The 12626-nt window shown below is 36.0% G+C and overlaps 1 protein-coding gene across 1 annotated transcript; it reads right to left on the bottom strand.

The window, feature by feature from the left end:
* Positions 1-456: 456 nt before the first annotated feature.
* Positions 457-9284, bottom strand: LOC107482483 (uncharacterized). The gene is made up of 2 exons (XM_052262032.1): positions 8256-9284; positions 457-521 (listed from the first exon to the last, which is right to left on the bottom strand). The coding sequence occupies exons 1-2, from the start codon at positions 8860-8862 to the stop codon at positions 457-459; spliced, it is 672 nt and encodes a 223-aa protein (XP_052117992.1). The 5' UTR covers positions 8863-9284.
* Positions 9285-12626: the final 3342 nt, after the last annotated feature.

Raw genomic sequence — 12626 nt, 5'->3', positions numbered from 1 at the left:
TATTTCAAGAAAACCGTTCCAAAATCAAATCATTATCAGCTGAATAAACTCATTTCTAAAACTTTAAAGAAACAGTTTAGCAACAATCATTTATCAAACCAGATCATTTAAAGCAAACCAGGCTAAATTCAAGAGTGTATTCTATTTTTCACATTCTCAAGAAAGTTAACTCAAATCAATCCTCAACGGATTAAACTCGGTTTCAAAGCTTTAAAAGAATCAACTTCAAAAGCATTTCATTTAACAAAACCACACAACAAAATCCAACCAACAAACATTCATAATCAATCGAGACAATTCAAACCATATATAAGGCCGATACAATCACCAAATACACATTTTCTCACATCAGTATCCATATGTAATAATTCCAATACATAAAGTATAGTTTTTAGAAAGCGCCGCTACCTTAAAACGAAATCCATAACCCAAATGCCTTATCAAGTCTTTTCCGCCTCAAACAGAACTGACGGGAACTAAAACCTCAGCTCCCAGCCACTTTTGCAATAACCATAGCAACACTAATCGCAACATATAATAATCAGGACTCGATCCCACGTTATCAAAATTCATATTCATTAACCAACACGACCCAATAGTAATGTGAGCCTTTTCAAAACATAATTACTTACCAAAACTAAGAAAGGACGGCTGAACCGAAACAGCGGTAGTTTCCGGGCCGGTTCGGCGGTAGCCTGGTAGCCACTTCAAGCGGCAGCAGCGACAAATTCTGATCACGACAACTAAAACCAACATGCAGTGACTATAGTATTCTCGGAATTCAAAAAGGACAGAAACCACAATTAAAACCCTTCCCGAAAAATTTTTCCGGCGACGGCAGCAGGGTCTCAAGTGGCAGAAGCTCAGCCCGGAGCTCCGGCAGTGATCCCGGAAGCCACATAACCACTCCCGGTGGCTAGAAACACAGAGGCGCAGCTTCCTCTCCGGCAGCGGCACCTGCGGCGGCCTGAACCATTTTTCTGACGGCGGCAACGAAAGACACGGCGGTGCCTTCCCTTACCCAATGGACCAAGGTAATAGAAACGGAGGGGGTTTCATTGTTTCTCTCTCGCCGCCGACAAGGACAACGACTACCCAGCTCCGACGACGGCGAGCCCGCAGCAACAGCGCTCAGGCGTGCCGGTGATGACACAAGGCAGCGTCCTTTTCTCCTCTTCTCGAGCTCCAGCTTTGGTGGGTTAGCAGTGGCTGAGGTGCGACACGGCTCTCTCTTCTCAGTGGTACAGCAGTGGAATGAAGGCAGCAGACCAGCGATTGGGTGGCGCGATGACACGACTCCTCACGCGCGGCGATTCGGCGATGCGACGCGACGACAGCTTGCAGGGACGACAACAACGCGACGGCGGTGGTGAAACCCGACGCGTTGGTGCGGTTCTCCTCCCTCCCCTTGTCTTCTTCTCCTGGCGCGACACAGACTCCCTCTCCCTTCTGTACTTCTATTTTGGTTTCTTTCATGGGAGGAGGGGAAGCCGCATATGTGTGATGGCTCCGCAACAAGACAGTGAAGAAGGGGGTTGGGGCTGCGTAGCGTTGAAGAGGAGGAATAGAGGCTGCTGCTTGGTTCCTTTTCCCTACTGCTACTGCGCAGGAATGGAGAAAGGGGAAGAGGTGCGTTGCTGCTACTGGGTGTGGGTGAATAGGGAACCGGGTCGGGTATGGGTTATTGGGTTAGGGTTTCATTTTTTAAAAAATTAGGGTTAGGGTCATTTTAGTAATTCCACTTAAAAATAGGGATAATATAGTAATTAGAAATAAATTCTAATCCAACAATAATAATGTATAAAAATACTATTTGCTCATCAATTTTACAAATTATTTCCAATAAAATGTCCCCACCAAATAATTAGAAATAATATACTTAATTTCTTCATTTTCCAAAATAGTAATATCAATATTCTAAAATATTAATTATTTAGTTCAAAATCATATAAAAATCCTTTTTATTTCACAACTACCAACTAAATGATTTAAATATAGAAAATAATCCAATAATTGTAAAATTGGTTAATAACCATAACTTATCTCAAATTCAATAAATCAAAACTTGCCTTAATTATCTTTAATAAAATAATTTCTGAAATTAAGGCTATAAATAACTATATGATTTGAGACTTGATCATAAAAAGACTTTTCAAAGATTCTGGGTCTTACATTCTACCCACCTTATAAAAATTTTCACCCTCGAAAATTGATACAAAACGAAAGAAAATTCATAATAGTTCACCCTTGAACACATTTAAGGAAGAAGCAAAAATATCTTAAAATATAAATATATATACGGTTTTCATGTACTTGAATGGTCGTATGCATACAAATACAAAGGTAGGAGTGTGATTGCAAAGCAAACATTACAAGATAGGCTCAATGCACAAGGTCATATGATCTGAAGGCTTTACAAAAACTTGAGGTGCCAAAATAGGGTGCAAATCAGGATAGGCATTCATAAGGCAAAGTGGTAATTAGTGTGGTAAAAGGCTGTAAAGCATGTTGGTATTTAAACAGCGGCATAACGTTCGCCGACAAATCTTGTTCCCACTTCAGAACTTTAATTTCCCAACTCCACCAATCATTTTACAACCTCATAGCCAATCATAAGCCTAACAACCGCAAACCCATTCGCAAGGAACAAAACACCCACAACTCATAACGTTGCACACCTACCGCTCCAGTTTCTGTATACACATATCACGTCTTAAAGAACTAACGCATCGCATTACTACGTCTACAAGTCGCATGTGATATCAAAACAATTCTCGAGTCTACTCAGAAAGATACAAGATTCAGAAAGGAGGGACACATGTCAAGAATAATACTGATAGATTTGAGAGAATGTATCCAATCCAGGTAAACAAAGACGCTCAACCAATGAAGTTTACTAGAAATAAATCAATTGACAACTTCAAAGATAACCCTTGTATCAAATAAATCCAACAAGACCAATAAGAAGAAGATTCTGCGCATTATTTTGAAACAAATTCAAGCTGAGTCAAAGAAGCATGAAGTGTCCAGAAAAGAATATCTCAAACCTAAGACAAAGCTCACAGAACTTAAGAGCATGATAAAAATACTTCCAAATACATTGTTCAAAAAAGAATCGAAAACTTGCGGAAAATCACTTCGCAATTTAGAAGAAAAGCTCAATAGCAAACATTCCTCAAGAGGGCAACAAAAGCAATAACGTGTCTTTGCTCTAATTCGATTTCAAGTTGAAGTAGATTATGTAGAGTTTTAAAAACAAAATGCACACAAGTTTGGCTAAGAGCCAAAATATTCCCTCAAATATGTTAGAAAGATAATTAGGTGCACAACCTAACCAAAGGCAATCATAAAACTCGGAAGAGAAATCAAATGCTTGTTAAAAAATTCCCAGAGTCCATACTCCAACAAGCGTGTATAAAAGTTTTAGCAAGGAAAAAAAGAGAAAGTTAAACTCTTTTTAGAAAGGAAATTCCGAGGTAAAAATTTGCTTACAATTTGGTAAGGAAATAAGTGGTGCGTTACAAACAAACCGGTTTCCACTAAACAAGGAAGCTTTCCAAAACCTCATTTAGAATAGCGCATGCCAACTTTAAATTAACTTCGCCAAAATTGAATAATGGTTTCAATCTCAATCAAGCAACAGAGAATAAATTCTGTTTAAAACTTCTTAAAGAGAATTCAAAACTTCTTTAAAAGGTTCAAAACAAGACTCCAAAAGTGTTCTTGAAATCACCATATCAGAAGAACATTCAAGAAGTTTAAGATGTACTAAAAAGAAGTCAAGCCATGCAACAAAAGGATCTTAAACCAAGATAGCTCAAACAAGATCCACTAGGCATGAGACATCAAACAAGCTTTGAATTGATTCAAAAGAATACAAAAGTTATAGAAAAAGACAACTCAACCATTAGTAATTTCTTAAGGATAAATCTTTGGCTAAAAACTCTTGTAGAGATAATGAGAGGATAAACGATGCACGAAATTGAAACAAATCAAGCTGACTCACATAAGAGTGAGATTCACAAAAGAGAAAAAACCAAGATCAATGGTAATGTTCACAAGATGTAAAAGATTAGTTAAAAACAAAGTCAAACATGACATTCATGGAGATGGAAAGCTTAAGAGAGAATGAGTCCGTTCATAAGAAGAAAGTTGCGAGTCCATCATTTTTAAAAGAACTACAATAACATAAACAATGTAGTAGGCTAAACCAAACTTAAATTAAAATAAATTAAGTGAAGTTTACCAAACGAAACTCAACCTGAGTAAAAGCGAAAAATTCTTTCTTTTCAGAGTTTTGAAAAATACCCAAATACATAATCAAATGAAGATGTGCATTGGAACCGTAGTAAAATTACTAGAAAGTCAATTTGTATTTAAAGAAGGTGCAGTTCCATAACACAGTAAAAGCACAGACGAGGTATTAGAAATAAATAGTTGTTAAATTGTATAAGAAATCTTCAAAATTGCACATATAGATAAGTATATATCTTTTTAACAGCAATTTTCATAAAAATCTCAAAATTGGCTGTGATCACTGTCAAATAAAAGAAAAACTGAATCAACAATTTCTCTAATAATGGACTCAGAATCTGGAGTTAAAAGCACAACGCATTAATACCAGTTCAAAGCTGTATCAAAAAACACGTAATTTAAGAAGAACTCAAACAAAAAAAGATAGATACAACAAGGATTTCAAACAAGCATATGCACTTAAGATCAAACAAGAATGCATATGAATAGGAGAATAGAGTTGCAAAAGCAAACTACTTTTCATGGGGATTAACAACCAAGAACTTCAAGTTAGGATATGAAAGAACAGGTCGACTCGAACAAAATCCAAGATACACAGCTGAATAGCCTCGAGAAGTAGTTTCTAATGCTCCCAAAACCCACGATTCGCTTTACTTAAAACTCGTATATTGTCTATGATAACCCATTAGTGCTTTCATATACAAAATTCACTAGTATTAAGCCGGCCAAACTTAATACCAAGAATTATGCAATGTAAGACTAACAGCGTTAATCAATAGACCGTCATGTGCATAAAGCTCTAATCCTCGTCATTCGACAAGACTTAGTACATGACAAATGCTCAGAGTATGCAATTGAAGCATAGTCGGTCCATTTCTCAGGCTCTACAGGAAAGACCGCTCTGATACCATAATGTAACACCCTAACTACAAAAAGCTCACGCTTCCGGCTGCGCGACTCTAATAGCGCGGACATTACAACGACACTTTTACTATTTAATACTAAAATATGAGTCTGTTTAAAACTTTAAACCGCAAAACCGCTCCCGAAAATACTTTTGCTATACAATGTACATCCATATATACCATACAACTTACAAAAACTCATAAAGAGTACATCCATATATATAAATAATATTACAGACAATAACCAATACAATCCTTATCCCTCTTACAAAAATATATCAATATAAAGGCGAGGGTACAATAAATAATAATCTAAAGCAACACAGAGCATTTTCACAACAACTAAATAAACTCTTCGTGACTTCTGCGCCCATATCCTGAAAGGGGAAAAAAAGTAGGGGGGTGAGAATATCATCCTCAAGAGGATTCTCAGTAGGGGGTTTTTGGGAATTACTGTAATAGGATACGTGAAGATAAACCGTACCAGTGATTAATAACCGTCTTATGTCTCTTTTCAAAAACAATGGTTTACAATAAAAGTAAAGTCAGAAATCTTTTCTGAAAGAAGAACCGTTCAATTCTCAAAACTCAAAAGCCTTTCAAAAAGATTTATCTATGCTGAACCAAAATAGCCTTTCATATTTTTCAAAACCAGAAACACAAAACCAAAACCAACCATCGGTTCATCTTATTCCAACCACGGTCCTAGGCCCAAACAATCCAACCATCAACTAATCACCACAGTCCAACAGAGTCTCAGTAGCAAACACGAATAGGAAGATGCAAGCACAAACAAACAGTTATTGCAAGTAGAACAATTAGCAGTTAATCACATAGGCAAACCAAGTACAATATGCACACCTAAACAATGTCACATAGATGCATATGATGCATGCCTGTCCTAGTGGCTGATGATATCATCTGTCGGTTATAGAGCCAACCCGACAAGTCCTGGTAGCTAACCATTGGACTGTCCCTTTGTCGTGCATCCCCAAATCGAGTTATACTCATCATAAACTTGATCATAATCATGATCCATATCTATCACCTTCACTGGTGAATATTTATGAGGGCGAGCTCATCCGGGACTTTCACAGTGTCCGGCCTCACTTACGACGTAGGGTCAGCAGAGTCTCGAGCCTCCACCTGGAGCACATGGTGGCTAGCCACTGCTTTCTCCCAGGAATCTCGTGCCTCTGATAGTGAAAGTGCAAATCACAATTATCAATAATCCAGCATATACATGCATTCATTCTCATCCATGGATCAACATCCATCTCAGCTATTCGGCTCATGGTTCGGTCTAGAACCAGCCGATATTCATATCATACACAGCCATTCCGGCTCACGGTTCAATCCAGAACCAGCCAATATTCATAATCATACACAGCCATTCAGGCACATAACAAAATAGCACTTCCACCATTCAACATCATTAAATTCATAAAATCGGCATTTAAACCATAAATAATTTTTTCTCAATTCATTTCACTTTAAAATCGAATTTCAACTCTTTTCAGCCTTGACTTTAAAGATCTCATTTCTCAAATCATCTCAGGCTTATAAGCCAAATTTACTCAAAGTGGGTTTCCTTTTTAAAACAAAGCCGCTCTCGGCATCCTCTTTCCAAAACTCCCAAAACCATGGAAAGTTAAAGATTCATTTTGGGAACATTCAAAATCACCCATCCCACAATGGGATTTTATAACAAAGTTTCTCGACAGAGTCCCAAGTCTTTAGGGAAGAATAACATAACTCATTTTGCCAAATTCACTTTAAAATCGTTAAAAACCTTGGCTTCTAGATTTGAGTAATAAAATAGGATCTAAGCCAAACCGAGTCACGTAATCATTTACTTCTTTCAAAGCCATTTCCTTTACTTAGGCAAAACCAGCTTCAACCCCCATGATAAACTCTACAGCGTTTCAATTGTTCGAAATTGTTTTAGTCTTGCAAGAATTCAGAATTCAAAGAGTACTTAAAGCTTTTCTCAAAACATTTCAAAATGAAACTTGTCAATAGACATTCGGGTTCTTTCAAAACCATTGAAACTTCTTTAATTGAAAACCCTAAGTCAAATTCAAAGGCATAAACCCTTTTCACATTCCAACAGCCTTAAAGCATAAGTTTCATTTAAATAACTTGTTCGCAAAGGAAATGTAATACCTTTCTTGAGAAACAAGACTAAATCACAATTTTCTTTTTAGTAAGTCACTTTAAAAGCATAAGTCATCCCTTTCTTAATAATTCGGATAAAATAGTAGAAGCCGTTAACTCATAAGGTTCCGAATAATATTTCAGTAAAGTCCCAGATTCTACCGGAATTTCGGCAGCACCTCCCCTAAAACTTGGACTTTGCCACCCGGTTCGGGTCCTAACAAAACCGTTTCACAATCCTTTTCAATAGTCCAAATTACAAAATCAGTCCAAGGCAGGCCAAAATCCAACAGTCATCTCAATTCCATATTTCAAGAAAACCATTCCAAAATCAAATCATTATCAGCCGAATAAACTCATTTCTAAAACTTTAAAGAAACCGTTCAGCAACAATCATTTATCAAACCGGATCATTTAAAGCAAACCAGGCTAAATTCAAGAGTGTATTCTATTTTTCACATTCTCAAGAAAGTTAACTCAAATCAATCCTCAACGGATTAAACTCGGTTTCAAAGCTTTAAAAGAATCAACTTCAAAAGCATTTCATTTCACAAAACCACACAACAAATCTAACCAACAAACGTTCATAATCAATCGAGACAATTCAAACCATATATAAGGCCGATACAATCACCAAATACACATTTTCTCACATCAGTATCCATATGTAATAATTCCAATACATAAAATATAGTTTTTAGAAAGCGCCCCTACCTCAAAACGCAAATCCATAACCCAAATGCCTCATCAAGTCTTTTCCACCTCAAACAGAACTGACGGGAACTAAAACCTCAGCTCCCAGCCACTTTTGCAATAACCATAGCAACACTAATCGCAACATATAATAATCAGGACTCGATCCCATGTTATCAAAATATATATTCATTAACCAACACGACCCAATAGTAACGTGAGGCTTTTCGAAACATAATTACTTACCGAAAATAAGAAAGGACGGCTGAACCGAAACAGTGGCGGTTTCCGGGCCGGTTCGATGGTAGCCCGGCAGCCACTTCAAGCGGCAGCGGCGACAAATTATGATCACGACAACTGAAACCAACATGCAGTGACTATAGTATTCTCGGAATTTAAAAAGGACAGAAACCACAATTAAAACCCTTTCTGGCAAAGTTTTTCGGCGACGGCAGCAGGGTCTCAAGTGGCAGAAGCTCAGCCCGGAGCTCTGGCAGTGATCTCGGAAGCCACATAACCACTCCCGGCGGCTAGAAACACAGAGGCGCAACTTCCTCTCCGGTAGTGGCATCTGCGGCGGCCTAAACCATTTTCTGACGGCGGCAATGGAAGACACGGCGGCGCCTTCCCTTTCACAACGGACTAAGGTAACAGAAACGGAGGGGGTTTCGTTGTTTCTCTCTCGCTGCCGACAAGGACAACGACTACCCAGCTCTGGCGATAGCGCGCCCGCAGCAATAGCGCCCAGCCGTGCTGGTGACGACGCAAGACAGCGTCCCTTTCTCCTCTTCTCACGCACCAGCTTCGGTGGGTTAGTAGTGGCTGAGGTGCGGCGCGGCTCTCTCTTCTCCATGGTACAGCGGCGGAATGGAGGCAACAGATCGGCGACTGGGTGGCTCGATGACACGGCTCCTCACGCGCGGTGATCCGGCAATGCGACGCGACGGCAGCTTGCAGGGACGACAGGAACGCGACGGCGGTGGTGAAGCCCGACGCATCGGCGTGGTTTTCCTCCCTCCCCTTGTCTTCTTCTCCTGGTGCGACACAGACTCCCTCTCCCTTCTCTACTTCTGTTTCGGTTTCTTTCATGGGAGGAGGGAAAGCCGCATATGTATGATGGCTGCGCAGCAAGATCGTGAAGAAGGGGGTTAGGGCTGCGCAGCGTTGAAGAGGAGGATTGGAGGCTACTGCTTGGTTCCTTTTCCCTACTGCTGCTGTGCGGGAATGGAGAAAGGGGAAGAGGTGCGTTGCTGCTGCTGGGTGTGGGTGAAGAGGGAACCGGGTCGAGTACGGGTTACTGGGTTAGAGTTTCATTTTTTTTTGAAAATTAGGGTTATGGGCATTTTATTAATTCCACTTAAAAATAGGGATAATATAGTAATTAAAAATAAATTCTAATCCAATAATAATAATGTATAAAAATACTATTTGCTCATCAATTTTACAAATTATTTCCAATAAAATGTCCCCACCAAATAATTAGAAATAATATACTTAATTTCTTCATTTTCTAAAATAGTAATATCAATATTCTAAAATATTAATTATTTAGTCCAAAATCATATAAAAATCCTTTTTATTTCACAACTACCAACTATATGATTTAAATATAGAAAATAATCCAATAATTGCAAAATTGGTTAATAACCATAACTTATCTCAAATTCAATAAATCAAAACTTGCCTTAATTATCTTTAATAAAATAATTTCTGAAAATGAGGCTATAAATAACTATATGATTTGAGACTTGATCATAAAAAAACTTTTTAAAGATTCTGGGTATTATAAACACGAAGCCTCTATTACGATTCTAGCAAATTGGAATTGAATAGAGATTGCAGTGATGAGCTCACTATGACTGTGATTGTTTCGTCAGAGTTGTTAGGGTTTGCTAATAATAGAATTGGGAATTGTGATAATAATGGTAACACTATTGTTGAGAATAGTGAGAAGTGTGGGGTTGGTGATGGTGATGCAAAATTGGAAAATGGAATGGATCAATTGGATGATGTGGATAGAGCAGAGGGTGAAGGGTTATCTTGGAGGGAGAAAATTCAATGCACATGGTAAATAATAATGATGTAAAATTAGAGGGTGGATTGTGTGCTTAGGGTAGGGGATTGGATCAATTTGATAATTTTGGTGTGCAATTAAAGTTAGAAGACAAGGAAAAAAGAGAGAATGAGAGGATTTGACTCAAATGAAATTGGAAGCACAGAACAATAATCCATTGCTTATAAACTCTTCTATGGCCTTTGACTCAAATGACTTGGATGATTTTTTGCTAGATAATGATAGATTTGATCGAGGTCCTGAGATGTCTGGTCTTTTTTGGGAGAAACAAAATTAGAATAATGAAGTTGAACAACGAAAGAAAGAAAAAGAAGTAAAGCGTTCTTGACCTTTCTAAAACGCAGTGTTTTGCTGAGTCATCGGAGGGCAATTTGTCCCTTCAAATTGTTGTTTGACACATGTTGAGGTAACAGTATACGTAAACAATATCCGTTAACTATAGACGGAGACATTAATAGAGGAGGCAAAAAATTTGACGGAAACAGTAGTTAAGGACCATAATGTTATTTTTTTAATTGATAAAGGATAGAATGAGATTTCGCAAAAAAGTTAAGGGTCGAAGTGAAATTGTACTATACTTTTTATTATAATTTAGCAGAAGGCTTCGGTCTCAAGTCTTAGGGTGACGCCCATCATAGGCTATTCTTTAATATTTGTGTGGAAACAAGGAATAGTTAATGACCTTGAGATGAGATTTTTTTATTTTTATAAATTAAATAAATGTAATAATTATTAAAATAAATAATTTTAAAAATATTTATCAAAATAAATATTTCTAATTTTGCATGTATCTCGTTTACAGTGTAAACGAGATAAGACAGGTGTATGCGACTCGTGTTTATCTTGTTTACAGTGTAAACGAGATATTCTATATCTCGTTTCCACTATAAACGAGATATATGTTTTTTTTAAAAAAAATTGAAAATAACAAAAAATATTAATAATATTAATAATCTAAACTTTTGCCATACAATTAGTACATAAAAAGGTTGGTAGAAGAGATTAAAATAGATACGTTTGATTAATTTTAGTCCATTTTAAATTATAGAAATTAACACGTTTACTTGGAAACCATTAAACTGCCCACGGTTAACACGGTTACCTCTTTTCTAACTATCCACTGTTTAAAAATTTAAAATATAATTTAAATACACGTGATTTATTTAATGACTATAATATGAAACTTTTTTTACTTAAATTATATTTCAAATTTTTATGTACTCCCATGCAACAAATAAAATTTATATGTACTCCGGTGCAATAAACGAAAAAAAGTAGGTGAATATGAAAGAAACAAATATATTAAGGCCAATTATACAATACAGATTTTCATATACAGATATTCTCTTAGAAGGGTATAATGATGACATGTGAAATAGTGTTGATAGGTGGAGGAACAGCTTGTAAATATGGTTTAGAGAGATTGAGAACGTGATGGAAGGGTTGAGAGGCAAGTCATGCTGCTGACATTGGCTTGGCTTGGATATAGTAGAAGTGGATCTTTGAATGTTTGGTCCAGTAATAGAGTATTGGACTGTAGATCTTTCATTGTTTGGCTTAATTATTGGTTTGTTGTATTTTTTTTATTGAACTTTCTTATGTGGTTCGGTCTCCAAACCCTCATCGTAAATACTTTAGAAACTATTAGACTGTGATACTGAGTCTTCTTAAATAGTTTTTGAACCATTAAATATTTTTGCTAACCAAAAAAAAAAGGAAAAAGGCTTGGTTGATTAACACTAATGGTTCAATAACATCATGTAATTAGTATGAAAATATTTTAGAAACTATTTATATATATAAATTAATTTTAGTATATAGTCAATTTTAAACATACTAATAATATAATTGAAATAGTTATTATTTAAACTAAATTGAATTATCTCAATTAATTTTTTTTAAAGTTTTGAATTTTGAGAACAATTTTTTTTCTAATTAGTAGTTATGTGGTGTAATATATATCTCTCAGTGTGTGTGCGTAAGCATTTAACAAAGAAAGAAAAAGATCACAAAACTAATAATTAATCTTTTGGAAGGAGAAAAACAAAAAAATAAACTTATTTTTTATGTCATAAATATTATAATAAAAATATATTTTCAAATTGAGTGAGATATAATCAATATTTATTTATAAATTTGATTTTCTTTTCTTAATTCCTTTTTTTTTCCTTCAGTTTGTTTCTCATGCCAACATTTAATTTTCTCTTTTTTTGTCAAGTACAAACTCCATAAAATTTTAAAATTAAATTTTGAATTGAAAAAAGCAATCATTTCTTTTTGCTTCAAAATAAATTTATTTAATTGTCTATTGTTTGTGAAATTCTAAGTGCTATTTGATTGTTGATATTGTGTTTTGTGATTTAATTAAATCCTACTGTAACGTCAGAGATTTAGGTTAAATAATGAAGTATAAATATTTCTAAAAGTTAATAATTTAATAGAATTTGGATTCTGCTTACAATTTTTAAAATGAGTTTTAAGCTATACTCTAAAAAATATTAAAAAAAGAAGTATATGCAAAGTAGCACGTATGTATGTGTGAG

This window comes from Arachis duranensis, chromosome 1 (genome assembly GCF_000817695.3).
Source record: "Arachis duranensis cultivar V14167 chromosome 1, aradu.V14167.gnm2.J7QH, whole genome shotgun sequence".
In the NCBI taxonomy this organism is placed as follows: domain Eukaryota; kingdom Viridiplantae; phylum Streptophyta; class Magnoliopsida; order Fabales; family Fabaceae; genus Arachis; species Arachis duranensis.
The sequence above is the reverse complement of the archived record's forward strand: the minus strand, read 5'-3'. Positions and strand labels throughout refer to the sequence as shown.